This window comes from Leptodactylus fuscus, chromosome 2 (genome assembly GCF_031893055.1).
Source record: "Leptodactylus fuscus isolate aLepFus1 chromosome 2, aLepFus1.hap2, whole genome shotgun sequence".
Classification (NCBI taxonomy): domain Eukaryota; kingdom Metazoa; phylum Chordata; class Amphibia; order Anura; family Leptodactylidae; genus Leptodactylus; species Leptodactylus fuscus.
This window is the reverse complement of record NC_134266.1, coordinates 74,362,790-74,382,083: the sequence shown is the minus strand read 5'-3', so window position 1 is coordinate 74,382,083 and position 19,294 is coordinate 74,362,790. Positions and strand designations below refer to the sequence as shown.

At 39.3% G+C, this 19,294-nt stretch overlaps 1 protein-coding gene across 8 annotated transcripts in view; it reads right to left on the bottom strand.

Annotated features, from left to right (window-relative positions):
* Positions 1–4,552: 4,552 nt before the first annotated feature.
* Positions 4,553–19,294, bottom strand: part of KDM6A (lysine demethylase 6A) — a 93,161-nt gene continuing 78,419 nt past the window's right edge. For 6 of the 8 annotated variants that reach the window (XM_075263996.1, XM_075263997.1, XM_075264000.1 and 3 more), the window contains 12 exons: positions 15,800–15,929; positions 15,607–15,712; positions 14,742–14,947; positions 14,528–14,592; positions 13,537–13,611; positions 12,337–12,485; positions 11,977–12,091; positions 10,202–10,389; positions 9,939–10,080; positions 7,430–7,556; positions 6,393–6,563; positions 4,553–5,115 (listed from right to left, as the gene is read on the bottom strand). In XM_075263996.1, the coding sequence (XP_075120097.1) occupies positions 5,086–5,115; positions 6,393–6,563; positions 7,430–7,556; positions 9,939–10,080; positions 10,202–10,389; positions 11,977–12,091; positions 12,337–12,485; positions 13,537–13,611; positions 14,528–14,592; positions 14,742–14,947; positions 15,607–15,712; positions 15,800–15,929 (1,504 nt within the window). In that variant the 3' untranslated portion in view covers positions 4,553–5,085. The remainder of the gene's footprint in view (positions 5,116–6,392; positions 6,564–7,429; positions 7,557–9,938; positions 10,081–10,201; positions 10,390–11,976; positions 12,092–12,336; positions 12,486–13,536; positions 13,612–14,527; positions 14,593–14,741; positions 14,948–15,606; positions 15,713–15,799; positions 15,930–19,294) is intronic. The other 2 variants (XM_075263998.1, XM_075263999.1) reach the window with 1 other exon arrangement.

Genomic DNA, 19,294 nt, shown 5'->3' with positions numbered 1-19,294 from the left:
CTGTTCGTCCCCTACCTTTATAATTCTGCTCCGCGCCACTGTTCCGTTGATATTCTAGTTTTTCCCAGTATGCAAATGAGTCTCCAGACAGCGTAGAGGGCGTTCCCTGTGCAGCCTTTAGACTCTCCAGTGATGCCTCCATCTTCTTCAGCCCTGCCTCTCCGCAGCATCTTCTGTGTCATCATCGCTGGGCCGAGCCTGTGTTCGGGATGGAAGTCCTGCACATGCTCAGCCAGCTCTGCTATCGGGCTTTGGGCAGAGCTGACTGCGCATGTTTGTTTGCTCATTTTACTGTGACCACTTGCAGGAACAGTACGCTTGTGTGAGTGGCCATAGTAAAATGGCAGTAACAGACATGTGCAGTCAGCTCTGCCTAATGCTCGATGGCAGAGCCAACTGATCATGTGCAGGATTTCTTCAGCCCTGCAATGATGACATGGAGGATGTGGCGGAGAGGTGTGGCTGAAGAAGATGGAGGCGTCGCTATACTGTCTCCAGGCAGCACAGGGGACGCCCTCTGTGCTATCTGGAGACTCATTTGCATACCAGGAAAAACTGGAATACCAACTGAACAGCAGCGCAGAGCAGAATTAGGGGATAGGTAGGGGATGAGTAGCCTTTTTAAGGCTATTCCGACGTGGTATTATCTCAAAAAGGGATTCTAATGATAAAAATCCTTTTACCCACTGAACTCCATTGGTTACTGAGAACTACGGAAGTCTTTATTAAAAAAAAAGAAAAAAAAAATATCAAGATTTAGGTGAACACAAAATGGTTACCATGGCAGATGCCTCTTAACACATTTCTGAATAAAAATCATTCTAAGAGGGAAAAAAAAAAAAAAAAAAAAAATCAATGATGTTAGTTTAGACCTTCACCATTGGGCATAAGTGTGTTTTGTTTTGTCTGGAATTTTTAATATCCCTAGGTAGTCAATCAATTCAGAGGGGAAGGAGGGGGGTGGCAGCAGGGTTGGAACTAACTGTTAGTAAACTCCCCCGTCAACTGATTGAAGAGGCAGCCGAAAACATTGTGAAATGATGTAGATTTGGCTCACGACAAAGAAATTAGGTCGCTGCTTTCAGTTCCCATAAAATCTCTGAAAAATGAGCTATGGAAGATTTTTGGTTTCCAGGGGTAATTGCTGTACCTTTTCCTACACCAGTTTAAAGAACTAAGCACGCAACCTTCTAAAATCTCACATCATAAATTATTTCACTACAGTTGAGCCTGTGTGCATTTGAGCCACTGTTAAAAAAATACTATTAGCCAGAAAAATCAGGAGTTACTAAGCATTAAAAATGTGATTTTTTTTTCCCCCTCTTATTTTCAAACGCCAATTTCTGTTACAGCCATATGGGAGGACTTATGTTTGTGGGAGTTGCATTTTTTTTAAAATGCATTTTAGGGTACACAAATTTTAGGGATTCATTTAAACAACATTCCACGGGGAGAATGGAAAAGTAGTAATTCAAAAGTTTATTTTTGCATAAAACTTTGGCATCCATCATGCAGTATAAATAAGATGTTAACCATATTCTGTAAGGGTTTGTTCACATCTGCGCCCGGTCTCCGTTCTGCAGGTTTCCGTTTCCTGCACAAAACAGAGGCAGGAGACGGAAACCTGCTGGCATGTTTCACGTCCATTCGTTTGAATGGGTTTGAAAGATGTCCAGCCGTGAGTAGCGGTGAGCGTTTTATGCTCTCCGCCGCAAAACCGTTTTTTAAAAATCGGATACAGAGTCATACATGCAGTACTCTGTGTCCAGTTTAAAAAAAAAAAAACTGTTTCGCGGCGGAGAGCATAAAACACTCACCGCCGCTCACGGCCGGACCCGGTCTGACAGGTTTCCGTCTTCTGCAAGCAGAACGGACTGCCGAACGCTAGTGTGAACCTAGCGTAAGTTAGAATGGAGATACCAAATATGCACAGTTTTATTACATGAAAAAGTTTACATTTTTGTTCCGTGTACAGAGGTGACAGGAGGAAGACATTTATTGTCTCACACCATGTACAACCATACACAGACCTCTGGGATGTTATGCAGGAACTTTTCTACATGTTAGCCAAGCCTAAGGCTGAGTTCAGACGGGTTTTTTGGTCCGGAATATGACGCAGTGGCTGCCTCATATTCCAGACCAAAAAACGGGTAGCCGCGGCATCGGCATCCAACCGCAGCCCTCCGCTCCAGATTAGGCCCAAATGAATGGGCCTAGTTGGGAGGGAGTGTCTTCAGGCGGACGTCTGGCCGCGGCATCTGCCTGAAGAAAGAGCATGTTGCTTCCTTTTTCCTGGAACGGCAAGAAACAGCTCGCGGAAAAAGGAACCCATTGATTTTAATGGGAGGTGTTTTTTGGTCAGGATTTTGAAGCGGATTCCACCTCAAAAACCTGACCAAAAAACCCCATCTGAACTCAGCCTAAGTTCACACAGTTTTTTTGGTCAGGATTTTGAGGCGGAATTCACGAGGTGGTAGATCTTTGTTCCCCCTTTCTGATCCCTGGGATCGGCCACTTCTCCCCTTTCCTGTGGATAGTGAATAAGTGTCCATAACAGCACAGCCCTATGTTCTATATTCCTTTACATAAATAGAACTCAAATATTTCTAGATTTTTTTTTATTTTTTTTTAACTGGTCATCAGAGCAGCCACATTAGGCTGACACTTCCAGGATTTTGGAGGTTACTTGTTAGCTTTGCTGTGTAAGATAGGACAGGTTCAGCACAGGATGGAGCTTATTGTAGGAGGGCTAGTTACGCAAGGATAGAAACAATAGGATAAACAGCGAGATTAAGTTTTCATGCAACAGTCATATTTATCAGTTGAATGACTCTTGTTAGGTGCACCCGCCATAAACCACAATTACACTGTGTATTATAACAGTTAACGCGCGCTTCCAATATGGAAAGGATTTAAACAATAAACAGCTATAACATTACAGGGCTTGTACGTGGGTAGAAACTGCTCAGCTACATTAACTAATATCTGAGCTGCAAAGCCAACTCACCTGCTGCACAGGAATAAACATACCAAAGCAGAACTGAAAATACTAAATATTGAAGTTTTTCTCAGTTCATCCTAACCAAATATTAAATTTATTCACTAGAACCTATGACAAATGTTATTTTTTTCTAAGAGTGACATAAGTATGATACCATAAATACCTGAACAATTTATCTCCACCATCCTATGAACAAAGTACCCCGAGTATATAAACCATTGCTTCCAATAACCCTAAATATACTGCATGCAGGATGAATATATAGATTTTTATATAGCTAGCGAAACACATAAAACACTACACAAACTTGCAAAATCAAATGAAAATGCAGTCCTTTTATTTGTGTTGTGTTTCAGGCTGGAAAAATAAAATCATTTGTTTTTCATACGTAGTGACTGGAAACAATCGATAGATGAGATTACAATTAATGACAGTCATGTTCAATGTCGATTATGAGTGATGCATGGAAACACAGAAATCCACCTTAAAATGAGGAATATAAAGTCTAGTACCAGGTGAGAAATTTATTACACAATAGTTTCTTTGGGATACACTGTAGCTTAGAAAAATAGGTATACTTTGAAGGAGCCGCCCTCGATACATTTGCCCTTTACCTGCTCGAACGTCGTATTTGGAATGTCAGAATGTTTAGCATCTTGAAATGTGTGTATAGAAATATCACATCTTCCATTCATGCCAAGTAAAACAAAGCTTGCCTGTAACTTAATGGACAACAATCTGTTTTATAGCAGAGCTTAACAAATGTTTTCTGTTTTATTGCATCATTGACCATTAAACATAAAAAAAACAAATCTGAAGGACACTGCAGATCATGTTCACATACTATATATTTAAAAAAAAAAAAGTTTCGTAAGCAATACTTACAGTAGACAACTTTTATCTACTAGTGATATAGACCTTATATAAAATGTAGTTTCCCTCCCACACAATAATCGATATTTATTTACATATATACACACACAAGTGTATATATAAATATATATGTAAGTAGATCTGAACATGAATAAAAGACTAAGCACTGTACATTGATTCTGGTAAAATTCAAACAAAAACGCTTTAAACATTAAACAATTTTAATAAAAGTTTCTGTACAATGCTAAGCAGTTTTATTTACACATAGAAAATGTAACAGGAGTAGTGTTTCAAATGACAGAACTCCTTAAATTTCAATGGCAGGTAATCTGGAAAAAAATAACAGCATTCCATTCACAAATATTTTCAAGCAATAAATATGTATTTATAAATAGTGTAAATTTACATCAAGATTAGAAACAAAAATCACAAATCTGAAGTTTATTCCTTAGTCTATGTGCAACCCATTTATCTTTGTGACTTGGCTGTTAGTTTTTTTTTTTGTTTGTTTTTGTATTTTTTTTTTATTTTTATTTACTCATTTTATTTTTATGAAACATAAATTGTAACCGTCATGGTTTTTTTGTTTTTGTTTTTTTTTCCAAAACAAGACAGAAAAAAAAGAAACTTAAAGCGGGTTAAGGAAAAACAAAAAATAAAATAAAAGATCACCTTTCACATTTAAAAAAAGAAGAAAAAAAAAATGTTCAAAAGACGTAAAATATCTAACTACCTTACAAAGACGACTAGCTAAAGTTAGTACTTAATAAAAATGAAATTGAGAAGGGATGAGGCATGGAAATGAATGAAACATTTTCAGCCAAAAATAAGGTGAAGAGGAGAAAAAAAATTAAAAAAAGCAAGAGAACTAAAGTGATTTTCAAGTCAGTAGTCTGTATAATGTTGCCAGTCTTGTCAGATATATACAAAACATGAATTTCTTCTTTATGAACAGCTGGATCAGCATATTTTATAGTAAAGTCCTGGAGTAGGAGCACTTCTCCTGTCCAGTTGGTTGACACTCCGCACTTGGAAGGTTGCATAGACGCAGCTTTCAGCCAGCAGCCTTATGGAACAGCTACCTAATAAAAATAATGTAAGGGAAAAGGGGGGGAAACACAAACAAACGTAGGAGGGAAAAAACAGTGGTACAGAACTGGGTCGCTTCCTGAATATCAGAAATGTTCTCATTTACTGTCCATTGAAAAACATCAAGAAGATGGTGAAGGCATTGGAGGAGCCTGAAGGGAAAAAAAATAATAATTTAGAACCCAAGTAAATATAGAAAAAAAAACATTTAACTATAGTTTCCAAAAATACTGTTCTTTAAAAGGAACATTGCTGCAAAACAAACTTCAGCATAGCATTCCAGAAATGTTTAATAGTACTGGGCACTTAAAGGGAGTCTATCACTGCCTCAGCTACTATACACTGCTTCCATAAAGATGCTGGTAGCAGAATATAGACAATACCTTTCTTATGTTTTAGAGCCCCAGGAATGCACAGGGAAAAAAAGCACTTTTATTCTTTAATCAAACGAGGCTCTTGGAGCACAGGGAGAGTTTTCTTCTATTACTGAGCAATGTTGCATCATCACAGTACAGGCTTATTCTGCATTCAGCACAGTGTGAGTTGATCCTACCACCGCCCGGGTGGGGGTGGGGGGGCAGGGCATGTTTTGTGATGATACGGTAATGCTCAGTGCTTGAAGAAAACTCCCCATGTGCTCCAAGATCCTCACATGATTAAAAAATAAAAGTGCTTTTTCATCACATGCCTGGGGCTCGGAAACATACGAAAGGTATTGCTTTTATTCTGTTAACAGTATCTACAGCAATATGGGAGCGGTTTAAAGTAGCTGGGGGCGGTGATAGACTCCCTTTGAAAATTTCAGTCCACATTATAGGGGTGGTCTCACAATCTAAACATATCACCTATCCACAGGGTAGGTGATAAAGTGTCTAAAAGCTGGGGGTCCAACCAATCACAACAACAGGTATCAGGCAAAGGATAGGTAATAAGCTGTTACTATGGGACAACCCCTTCACAGATTGTATTGTTTCTTAGGAATCATCATGAAACACTAAGTTAACATTGCAAGCAATATAGACAGCTCAAGTCAAGAAGAGAAATTACTATAATTAGCTCAGGACTATATCCTTCTTTGAATACCATTTTGCAGTTTAGGCTTTATTCACACTGGCATCTTGGTCTTTAACCATGATGGCTTACACATGTTCGCGTTCTGACTATAGAACATTGTGTGTGCTGTGTTTACTGAACTAACTCACGGCTTGTGAAATAGAACTGAGAGCATTGTAGTGTATTGTACAGTGAGCTCCTGAACCGCTCATGTGCTGCTATATACTGTACATTATTCACAGCTTTGTCTATTCAGTATTGTAGCAATCTGGCTGTTCAGGAGCCCACTGTATCATATCTCACACCCTGGCTGTGGTCAGTATTTAATTCTAATACCAATTGTGTGTCATGGTAGTAGGGATGCAGGCATACTTACTAATGTAAACAAGTCATATATTTGCATTAGCTCCTCCATTTTGTACTGTTCTAGCACCACAAAGTTTTCCAGGTCTGAACTAGTTTTTCGTGCGCAGTCATGGCAATGAACTATGTACGTCTTTCGAGAATTGCTTTCATTTGTTACAAAAAGCAGGTTGAAGACTTCCACCTAGAATGACAAGATGACATTAAAACCATATGCAATGATGAGCAGTAGAGATGAGCAAGTAGTATTCGTTCGAATATCGAATCCTATTATAGTCTATGGGAAAAAACGGGAATGTTGTTCCGGTTTCCATGGAAACCAAAGTTCGACACCTTGGATGCTCCAAGTTCCGGAAGTAGCAGGATGAGGAGCACAAGGAGGTTTTTGCATTGAATTCAATGGATTTTTTTCCGCGTGGTATTTGACCGATACGAGTATTCGATCAAATAGTCGTATTTGATCGAATACTACTCGCTCATCTCTAATGAGCAGTATTTTTTTTCTTTGGACTTTTTCAACAAAGGTAAAACTTTCAATTAAAATTAAACGTATTTGCCAGTATTACCATTATCCACTAGACTAACTAATGGGTAGCAGTACTCAGACCTCACCAACCCCATAGTGATACCCGGTTCCTCACTAGCCATGAAATGCTACTCCTAAAAATGGACTCCACAGGAATGCCACATACTAATGTGCAGAATTTAAATTGCTCACCTGCATGGCCGACCAAATACCACTCTACAATGTACAATACCAAAGTACTTCTTGCAGAATCATTGTCCCCCCTTCCCATTCTTTCCCCACTTACATTGTCCTTCTTCCCACCCTTCGCTCCTTGGCAGCAGCATTACACCCATTTCTACCCTATTGACTGCAGCAAACGTGCCTCTTCCGACTGACAACTACAGTATCAGGAAATCTCACACTACGAAGCGCTCCATTAAAACTGTAGTCATACCACAAATACGACCATTACATAAAAATAGACAAAACTGTAACTAGGAACCAACCCAATAAAAAGAAGCCAGGCTTCAGTGTTCACTAACCTCACAGAGGCTGCAGTAATGAGCAGGCTCCTCTTTTGATCTTCCATGCCACAAAATCTCCTTTCCTGCAGCAACAAGAGCTTCTCTTAGTGCCTGGCATTGCTTCAGTGTTCTCAGTAAGCAATACCTAAGTGTAAGGGAAAAAGGAATAGAACATTGATATACATATTGTGTGCAACATACACATTTTTATATAGTATTATAATTGTAATATGTATGTGTGTGTGTGTGTGTGTGTGTGTGTGTGTGAAATCTGGCCTTCACATAATAGGTTTGCATGCTGCAAATTTCCTACAGATATTTATGTGACTGAAAAACGTATTTGATCAATTTCAATCCAGCTGTTTCATACGAGTATCAATGAGAATCACAGTAATTGCCACAATACATCTGTAAAAAATAAATAAAAATGTTTCGCTCTTGTTCAGATAGCCTAACCTAGATGCCTGCTGGCAATTTACGCATCATGTATGGGTGTGGATAAATACCAACACAACCAAAGATATGTGACCAACATCAAATAACCAATACCAGGTAAAATACCAAATATTTATTATTAATGAATTATAAAATGACAGCAGATGGTAGAGACATAGAACGAACAGATAAACACCAGGGAATATACAGGGCAGGTCCAGTCATGATTAAATATTATGTGAAATACCATGCAATTAATACAAAATTACAGATATGCCAGGTAACAAACTATGTATGCACAAACTATCCAGTCTAAATAGTCAGTTGCTGAAAAAATGTGAAGATATATAGTGTGAAAAGAGAACACAGCCTATTTAGAGTGAAATATACACACTGAAAAATAGATCTATTCTTTATTTGACTTTATCCTTATATTTCTTTCTTTAACCATATTTGGAGTGAGTAAAACTTTTTCAGTGTGTATATTTCACTCTAAATAGGCTGTGTTCTCTTTTCACACTATATATCTTCACATTTTTTCAGCAACTGACTATTTAGACTGTGGATAGTTTGTGCATACATAGTTTGTTACCTGGCATATCTGTAATTTTGTATTAATTGCATGGTATTTCACATAATATTTAATCATGACTGGACCTGCCCTGTATATTCCCTGGTGTTTATCTGTTCGTTCTATGTCTCTACCATCTGCTGTCATTTTATAATTCATTAATAATAAATATTTGGTATTTTACCTGGTATTGGTTATTTGATGTTGGCCACATATCTTTGGTTGTGTTGGTGTTTGAGTGTTATTTTTGTGGCTTTATGGTATTGATATACGAAGAAACGTTGGTGTGTTGGGTGTGGATAAATGCCTGCAATTTGTGGACGTACATTCATAAACTAGGTTCACACAAGACTTCAGAAACCTAATCTGTTTAAAAAGCAGTTACCTGCAGAAACCTGCTGACCCCAGAGACTATAATGGGCTCACAAAGTACATTTTTCCTATCAGAATGTCTTTTTGGAGTATGATAGGAAATTCCCTTAAACACAGGGAGAACATACAAACTTCTTGCAGATGTTGTCTTTTGGCAGGATTCGAACCCAAGACTCTAGTGTTGGCAAGGCTGCAGTGCCAACCATTGAACCACTGTGTTGCCCCTTCTCTCAGCATTTTTTTAAGCAGAATGGGAGATGGAAACCCTCAACGGAGACTGAGCGCTGGTGTGAATTTAAGATTAGATTATGGGAGCCTGGGTGTTCATAGCTTTGGGCTCTATCCTCTGTCATTGGAGCTTACATAAAATAAACTGAAACGTAATAGAAGATTTGTAGGTTTCTGTATTTTTCTTGCTTTCCTTGCCTAAACAATACAACTGTAATATAACCCAACTTGTTATTAAGGGGAGTCTGTTAGCAGTAAATTGGTTATAAACCTAATCACAGCACCTTGTAAAGGAGATTCTACAGTTTCCAAATTTAGCCCGCTATTCAGCTTTGTGAGTCCCTATTTAGTTCCCATGCAATTGAGAGAAAGAATCTAGGACTGAAACTAAAGCCCAGGCAAGCTAAGACACACCCCCAAGAGCACTTTTCCCCAAATTTGCACATAAGTAAAATGGCAAGCAGTGTTTAAGAGGAGCGTTTGAGTTTTGGTCTCCGCTCTCTAATCCTGGGCAAAGCTAATTTTTCCTCATTTGCATTTAAATGAAACAGCGATTTACATGAAAATGGGTCTCCAAAACTGAACAACATGGGCATATTTGGAAACTGTAAAATCACCTGTACAAGGTACTGGAGTTATGTATATAACCAATATACTGCTGATAGGACCCTATAACCCCTTCCCGTCCATCTGCTCTACTATTATGGCGGAGGCCAGGTCTTAAAAGATGGCGGTCACCATAGATACCAAGTCTCAGGTCAGCGGAGACCTGAAGCTAATGCCTGTGATCAGAGTTCACTTGCATTTAGGTCACCGGTATCCATTATCCTCAGAATCTGGATAAAGCCTTTAAAGGAATGTTTTTTCCGTAACTGGAGCTGGGACTATGAAAGAAATCTTTTCATAAGATCATCAACTTACTTTATCATCTCAAACAGTTTTGGATCCGATACTTTAATGTTCCTTGCCATGTTCCAAGAAAGATGAACCATTGGTACTATAGACTTTACACACTGCAGTTTGTTCCATTCGTACCGTTCCACAGCAAGTTTATACTGGTAAGCTGAAAAGGACGTAAAATAAAAAATACTTTACAATATATCTCTACTTGAAAAAGTCCTTTTCATATGGTCACAGTTTTGTACATGTATGTCATGCTTAAACTGCATAAAGCACCCACATACCTGTCAGAGGCCCAACATTCCACGCAATGTTGTTACACCAGCCAATTGCCTGAACCCAATGAACTGTGCCAGCGTTTATCCAAACCAAGTCCCCAGGTCTTTGAATGAACCTATATACTGGAACATTTGCTTCATACAAGTCTTCAAGATTTGGCCACCATGATCCCAACAGGAAATTTATGTTATTTCTGTAAAGGAAGAAAAAAAAAAATATAAGACTTCAACAACAATTCCACTAAGCGCACCCTGAGGCCAACTTAGAAAACTGGCTGTCAAAGAAGTCTGCTACGATGCCATCTCAAAAAACATAGTTCCAATATTCCATTCTAGTCCTGATTTCCTTGAGGTGCCGGTGGTATCTGTAGTGAGGCTTTACTCAGCAGTGTGTTGTGGCTTACATGCTGCACCACAGAGATCGCTGCCATCTCTAGAATCTTAGTGACATATAAATAGGTATTTTAGTTTAGTTTTCATTGCATTGCTATGTTGACAGATAGAGTAATGCTGCAAGCAGTCCTACTCTTTCCATTCATATGTTCATATGTAGAAATTTAGAGGTGATTTTGAGGTTGATTTCGCTATCTATCTGCCTCCCATTATATACAATAGGAGTCAGAGATCAAATTAGGATGCTGAAAAATAAGTGCCCTGCCTGATCATGTCAAAGGGAGCCAGAGAGCTGGAGGTCTGAGGTCAAAGTCCGCCTCAATTGTGCCAGATTTTGGCCATGTGAATGGCCCCTACTAGATTGGAACTTGTGGAAAGCTCAGAAAGACTATACAATGGCTATACTGAACAGCATACTTATTAACAATATATAGGGGGAGGACTGTTCAGTACTCACCCACTACTATACCACATTTACTGTCTCAAACATTATTTGCCCAGAAACCCACTTTTTCCACAAGATTTACACTTTACACAAGCTCAGGGCATGTGCCTGAAGAAGTCTGTCCACATACACGCTCATTTGTGTCCCTAGCATTAAAGGTGTTTCTGGGCTATAAGTAGAGATCAGTGGGGTCTAACACCAGGGATTGTTTGGTGGGATCTAACACTCAGGTGAGTGCTGCGGCCTCTTCACAGAAATCTAAGCACAGCACCATATTTTGTACAGTGGCTGTGACTGGTATCACAGCTCTTCCCCGTGCCCCGAACAGGCCATGAGATCGACGAATGTGATGTCAAATGGCCTGTTATCTGCAAGGTCTTCTTCGACTGAAGACCATCCAAAGGAAAAGGACTAGAAAATCCCTTTAAGGAGGATCTACTTTATCAGAAAAAAAAAAAAAAAAATCCTAAGGGCTAGTTCACACGTGAACAAAGGGGCGGATTTTGACAGCGGATTTCGCTTCAAAAACCGCCCCTTTACAATGGTGGTCTATGTAGACCACCGGGCTTTTTTTTTCCGCTAGCGGCGGGCTGCCGCTAGCGGAGAAAAGAAAGGACATGTCCTTTCTTCAGGCGGAAGCCGCACAGGCTCAGCCACGCGGCTTCCGCCCCCCGGCAGCTCCCTCCTATGTCGGCTCATTCATTTGAGCCGACAGTAGAGGGTTAAGCCGCGACAGCGATGGTCGCGGCAGGCGGGTTTTGACAAGAGAGAGACGCGGCTCACCGCGTCTCTCTCGGTGTCAAAACCCGCACGGGCAGTTCACGTGTGAACTGACCCTAAATGTTATCCAAGGTCTGTTTCCACTTTAGATAGCAACTAATAGGAGAGCAAATCTTGACAACACGACTGACAACAAAGCAAAATTAGGTGATATTTCACTTACTTTTCACAAAACTCATTCATTACACACCAGTATGACTCTGGAACAACAAACCACTCGCAGTCTCCAGGTCCAATATTAATATTCACTGAACAAAAATTATTGTTCTCTTGATGACCTAGAATCAGAGAAGATCATGCATAAGAAAAGTAGAATCAGAGAAGATCATACATAAGAAAAGAGTAGAATCAGAAACATCAAAAAGGTAAAACTATAAACAGAGAAACCGATTAGAAAACAGGAATATGTACCAGAATCTGAAGTTTATTTTAAATATATTTAAAATATATATATACACATCTATATATAATATTTTTATTTTATGTATGTATATGTGTGTTTCTATATCTATGTCATACCAACCTGGAGTTCTGCTTCCTGGAACCTTCATGTAGAGCTGAACGGTATTCATTCCTAGAATGGTATGACCAACATGACTTAGGAGATTTCCAGCTGATACAACACGTGCAAATGCTGGAAGTTTGGTCAATTCATGAAGCTGTAATTTCCACCTTTAAAGGGAAAAAAAATGAATAAAATTTAGATTGTATTTAATATTTACGCTGGGTTCACACCAGCGTCCGGGTCTCTGTTCTGAGGTTTCCGTCATCTGCAGGCAGAAGACGGAAACCTGTCAGACTGTGTCTGGCTGTGAGCGCCGGTGAGCGTTTGGTGCTCTCCGTGGCGAAAGTTTTTGTGTTTTTTTTAAACCGGACACAAAGCCCCACATGTCCAATTTTGTGTCTGATTAAGAAAAAAACAAAACAAAACAAAAAAAAAACCCGGTTTCGCTGCAGAGAGCATAAAACACTCACCAGCGCTTACGGCCGGACACTTTTCAAACTCATTCATTTGAATGGGTTTGAAAAATGCCTGCTTGTCTCCATTTCCTGCAGGAAACGGAAACCTGAAAGCGGAGACCCCGGGCGCAGATGTGAACGAACCCTTAGTGATGAAGTAAATAATACTTAGGGTTGTTCACGCTCTTTCCATTCATTTCAATAAGAGTTAGTAGCATTTTTTTTTCCCTCTAGCTGATTTTTTCAGCTACAGGGGAGGGGAAATAAAAGACTCCTTCAGGCTGTTTCAACCTTGATAAACACATTGAAATCAATGGGAGGACTTTTTTTTTTTTTTGCAAACACTGCAAGTGTTTTTAAAACGCAAAAACAGTGACCCCCCAAAAAGCATAATTAAAAAACCCAAAAGTTTCCTAATTCCTGAAGATTTTTTTCAGCTTGCAAAAAAAACCTGTGTGAACATACCCTTATACATTTTTTTTACAAATTATTTCCATTATTTAAATATTAAATATATAAAATATTTAGCATTTAACAAAGCAAAATGTAGAACTTCATGAATAACTCCTAATGAAGCTTTACCGTTAACTAAGACTAACCAGCATTAATAGAAAACAAATGTTACCTACAGTTATCTACCACAATAAATGAAATACTGTACTACTCCCAAACACAGGCTCACATATACTCAAATATTCTAGGCACAGATTCTCTGTGATTCACTACCAAGTAGTATCTTGTAGGTTTTGATATAAGATCTTACTTTTTTTCATCGGATAAGTCAATGTTGGTCCCAAACTTAATGGTCTTAAATGGTCCTCTCCTTTTCCGACCACAACTATGGAAGGAAAAAAAAACAAAGTACATTAAAATACCAGTATTACAAATATTACCATGTTACATCTATACAGAAGGTCAAATAGTAAGACTATCACAGAATAACCTCTCCTTGGCTCTAATAATGAGCAGGTTTTGTTTTTGGGGGGCTGAAAGTAGAATAGATGCATATACAAAAATGCGAAATACCACCCTACAAAGAAGGTCAGTAAGAGGTTTTCAGAACGGACTTCCGAACACATTGGCAAGTGGTGTGCAGTGAGAGCACACATACCCCATTGACTATAATGGGGTCCATGTACTTTCCACACAGAACATGCGGGCAGAAAAGTAATTCACGATCTACTTTCCTGACCACTTGTACAGAGACCGTGCGGAAAGCAGGACTTTGTGTCTGGTTTAAAAAAAAACCAAAAAAAAACACAGTTTCCCCGCGGACGGGCAGAAGATGCACACAGGCGGTAACTTTGCAAACTCATTCAAGTGAATGGGTTTGAAAACTGACCGCCGGGTTTTCCGTCCCGTTTAGTTTTTTGGGGCAGAAGACAGAAAGCAGCCGGATTGGCCAAACCGGACACTGGGCGCAGATGTGATCTGCCCTAAATGATCAAATTTAATGAACGAAGATCAAACAAAAGCTGACTGTTTTTTTTCAGCGTACAATATCTGCAATTGTGGACCCGTAATGCAGATAATAGATGGACATATACATTTCAATGGCTTCATATAGACATAGATGAGTGTGGGGACCTGCAGCTTGGTTCATCTAGTCTAATGACAAGGTCCATGAGAAACACACAAAGTGCACACGGATGTCATCTACATGCAGGTCTGTTTCTTTTTCCATGGATTCACCCAGGTCTTCCTGTCATACAAGAAGCCTAGAAGTTATAAAAACAATACATGTTACTACTCACTTATCTGAAGATGTGGATTCACTGTCTGAGTGGTCCTTGTGGTGGCTTTTCTTCTCATTTTCCTCCTAAGAACAAATAATGAAAACATTTTAAGGCTAAGGCCCCACATTGCTGGAAGGCTGCTTTTCTTGTAGCAGATTTTTGTAGGTATTTTGATTTGGCTGTAGGGAAAAGTATTCGTGCTTTCTTTATAATTCCCATATATGCTACTTACCCTTAGTGATTCCTGGAATGAAGCAGCCTGATACTGTGCATATTTTGCAATGGTAGTATGTGAGCGACTACTCTCACAACGCCAGATTTTCTTTGTTCCAGTTGGATCCCAGTTCTCATCTGAAGGCTGTAACAACTGTGTCCGCACTTCGACTATGTGTTCGGTATTTGCTTCTACCAGTGTTTTAGTAGAAAACAAACCAAGGTCTGAAGAAAAGCACAAACCAGTGTGACAGACTCCACAGCTTTTATACTAGCCAAGTATAAAATATAGAAAATCGCAATATAAAATATCGCAAAATATAAGCATTAATATTTTATAACAATATGTCCAAGATCCACAAACCACTTCCCCATGAGTAGCAATAAGCAATTGCTGTAGGATAATGCAGAGATTGCAATGACTACATGGATCAGAGATTTAAGGCTATAGTAAACCTCATGTTCAAAGCTTGTGCACTGACTATCCGCAGTGAGGGCTGGCTACACATGGCCACGTCATATAATGCCACAACAATATGGAAGCAGTTTCACAAACTAAACATAAGGTTGAGATTCCACGTTGTGGAAACAAAGCTTTTCTGTTGCAGATTTAATTGTGTTTTTTGTATAGGAAATACACTCTTTTGATGCAGCCACTCCTAGCTTTGGCTCAAAAAAATGCAACCAAAAAAAGGCTGCATTTCTGCAATGTGGGGCCTTAGCTTAAGGAAGATTCTGAATCCACTGGGGAAGGAGCAAGGTTTTATTACATAGATATATTCCCAGAAAAAACATATATGGGAATGGAATAAGAACATATGGCAAACAATATCAGGCAACCTTGCATGAAAAACAAAAAACACACACAAGACAAGTGCATGTACCTAATTTAAGTGCTCCAGCAAGGCCACGGATAACAGTAACAGGATTGTTCGGATTCGTGCAGAACTGATGAAGAGGTGGGAAGAAAGCATCTCTCTTATTCTCCAGCTGTAGAAAGAAAAAATAAGCGTATAAGACACAGCAAGTGATACTGGGAGGATACACTTAGGGCTCGTCCACCGTAGCCATACTCACATAGATGCTTGGTGTTGGAGGATTTAGTTTATCTGTTGGTAAAGGAGGATATGGTGGTGGAGGCGGCCGAGGAGGTGGGCACTTGTCCAGTAAGATGCTACTGTTTGATAGACCATTTTTACCCAGATTCCTGATGGAATAGAACAAAATTATCTCACTACAAGACCTGTTACTATGAAGGCAGTTTATAAAGACTTACAAGGAAAACCAAACAGATGAAACAACAAAATCTTCTATTTTAGAAGAAAACTATAGATCAGGCTGTTCAGTTTCTGCCATATGGGAAACCAGTAATGAAAATGTAAATCTCTAGACCTACCAATAATACCGGCTAGCCAAAGTGACCAGTATTGGGCTTTTATAAGACAGAGCACTGAAGGCACAACCAATATGTCATTAATGGATGTATATAGAAATGTGGAGGTAGGTTAGGCCACTTCGGGATAAACAAACATGGATTTGTGGTCTAACTTGTAGAAAAGAGACACACTAGCAATACAAAGTCTTTTCTGGAAGACACTTGCACACAAGAATCCCCTTTCACCAATAATTAATCAGAATTTCATATCATTTAGAAAACATAAGGTAATTGTTGTCAGAGAGAAAGTGGAATGTAACAAATTACATTGCATCTGTCAGGCGGGGTCATATCTGTGCAGTGTCCATCTGAAACAGTTCTGTCAGAATCGTCAGACCAAATACAACCGCAAACCTGACTTTTTCATGTTTGATGTACAGTTTGTTATAGGATTAATTTCATAGAAATTCATTCACTTGCTTTTTAATGAAGAGGATTTTTACTGCTTCTGGCTCATCAAGGAGTCAGACGTTTGGCCTACCGACTCCATAGACCTGCCCTGCTGCTCAGGTGCATTACTGGAATTTCTGGTGAATCTGACTGGGCACTGGTACTAGCAAAACCCCTGTATCTTGCCATGTACACCCTAGCATTGATTGTTGGTGCATCAGAGCACCCGACGCACAAACAGGCGGCTCTCTAAAGCAGCGGACACACACTGAATAGCATACAACACCATGTTTTTGTAAAGCTCTACACCAGATGGGGGCGCCCTTTAACACCAGGTGATAGCAGCTCCATTTTATATACGGAAGAGAGACCCTGATGAAGCTCCAGTCCTTAACACAGCATTCAGCAGCCATTTCTGACATGAGGGTGCTAGTTATGTTTATTTTTCTTCCATTTTTATGGGATGAAGAAGGACCACGACACCTTACAGAACTTTAGAACCAATTACAAGTTTTACATGAAGTGTTACAACGTTCTCATTTTACGATGACCACCCTGGAACCAAACAATATTAAAACTTCATGTCCAACCAACTTTATTTTGCATAGTGGTTCATACTAGTTTTTGGCTTTTTGTTCTTTGGGTCCATTTGGAGAGCCAAAAAATGGAGCGCTAATCTGCTTAACCACTTCCGGACCGCCCATAGACTATATACGTCCGGGAAGTGGTTGCCTTGTTCTGACAGGACGTACCTGTACGTCCAGTCAGAACACAGCAGCTGCATGGAGATCGTGCAGTTGCTTTCAATGTGAGCCGGCTGTAACTTCAGCCAGAGCTCCCAGAGAGATGGCAGGGAAGATTTATTCCCTTCCCTGCTATCTCAATCGCAGCGCTCAATGAGCACTGTATACACAGCTATGGACGCTGCCATAATTCAGCTGCCCTCTGACCCGGCGGACACGTGATCCACTGGGAGCAGAGTCTTGCAAAAGCTGCTGGGTCCTACAGGACCCCTGATCAGCTCAGTAAGCTGTGTATACAGTGTGCAGGAGGCTGGATTCCTCCTGCAACTGAGGTTAAATGTGACAGCCCCAGTTATAGGAGAAATCAGCCTCAAGTACAAAAAAATAAGTGATCAGATGTCCCCAAAGGTCTCTTATCACCCTATGGGGACACCATCTGGAAAAAAAAAATAAAATAAAAATATAATAAAAAAGTTTTTTTTAAAACTGTAAATAAAATAAATAAATAATACGCTAATAAAACACCGTTATTAAAGGATATAGCCCCACCCCCCGACAACACCATACAAAATAAAAATTACCGGAACGGAGAGGAAAAACTATATTATAAAGTTTTTCAGTGACACTTTGTGTTATTAAATAAAAAAAAAATAAAATAAAATTCAAAACCAGACAATTTCCCTCCTATTTTGTTTATATTTTCCTGGATATAAAAAAAATTAAAACACATTTGAAAATAAAAATAACATAAAAATAAAGCCCTATGTGCCCCCGAAAAAAATTAGTTGACTAAGACATACGAGAAAAATTTTACAGACCTCAAAACCGCACATACAAAATAAACCTAAAATGTGTCTGGTCCTGGACCACAAATTGGCCCGGTACTGAAGTGGTTAAGAAGCGGTAAAGTGGTTACTTGCAGACCCCATAGAACATAAAAGTGCTGTTCAGCATTTATTTAAGATGGTTCAGGAACAGAAACCCTGAACGTACAGCAAGTGCTTATGTGAACGTAGCCTGATTTAAAAATAAAAAAAAAAAACAACAAAAAAAACAAACAATTAAAACAAAAAAACTGCATAAACCTGCAAACACCCTGATGGGGAAACTGCAAATCAAACATGTAAATTGACAGTCAATTTATAGAGATTTCTGTAAGTAAATAAATAAAACCCTAAAGTCCATTACTGGGCAAGCCTGTAGATATATTTGTTTTACTTCTACAGTGACCAATAAAACTGGGTAAAGCAGCAGCTCAGATATGAAAGCAGGACATGTGGATTTTCTGATGTGGTTTCTGAAGCATTTATTTCACTGCACCCACTTCAGCTACCTGCAGCAATAACAATTGCAGGCATAGAATATATTCTCATTTTGCAGTTGAGCACAATGTATATTCCACATGAATACCAGGCAATGACGCACAAATATCCACCTATTCTGCAGCCTTCACTTAGTAAACTGCCTGGTTATGTTGGGCACAGGCTGGTAATGCCATGCCTTTAGTACTGAAAAACATGACAAGCCTCTAATACAACATATGCATCACAGCAATTCACCAAAAGATACCTAGAACACCATTTACACATCTCTAAATGTCTCCCCTGGCATATCTTTAGCAAGATCTTGAATGGGAATGTACATTTACAGCAGAACTAAATGCTACAGTCCTTTATTTTATACCATGGAAATCGATACAAGTTGTGTAAGATAACTGCAGATCAGGCCACCAGATGGCGCTGTGGAGCTCAGGCTTTATACAGCAGATTTAGTAACACACAAATGACACATGCTATTTTGGTAACTATTCACAGGGCAAGCAGGAACTTTAGTAGGGAAAACGTACATTTGCTGTATGTTAGTGGGATACAGCTACACAAGCCACAATGACTTTAATGCATTAGTGCCATTCCACTATCAAAAGATGAATATAGATCAAGTCCTAGTCCTGTTCCATGTAATTGGAACATAGTGAATCAGAAGCCCCATAGACATGAATGCATC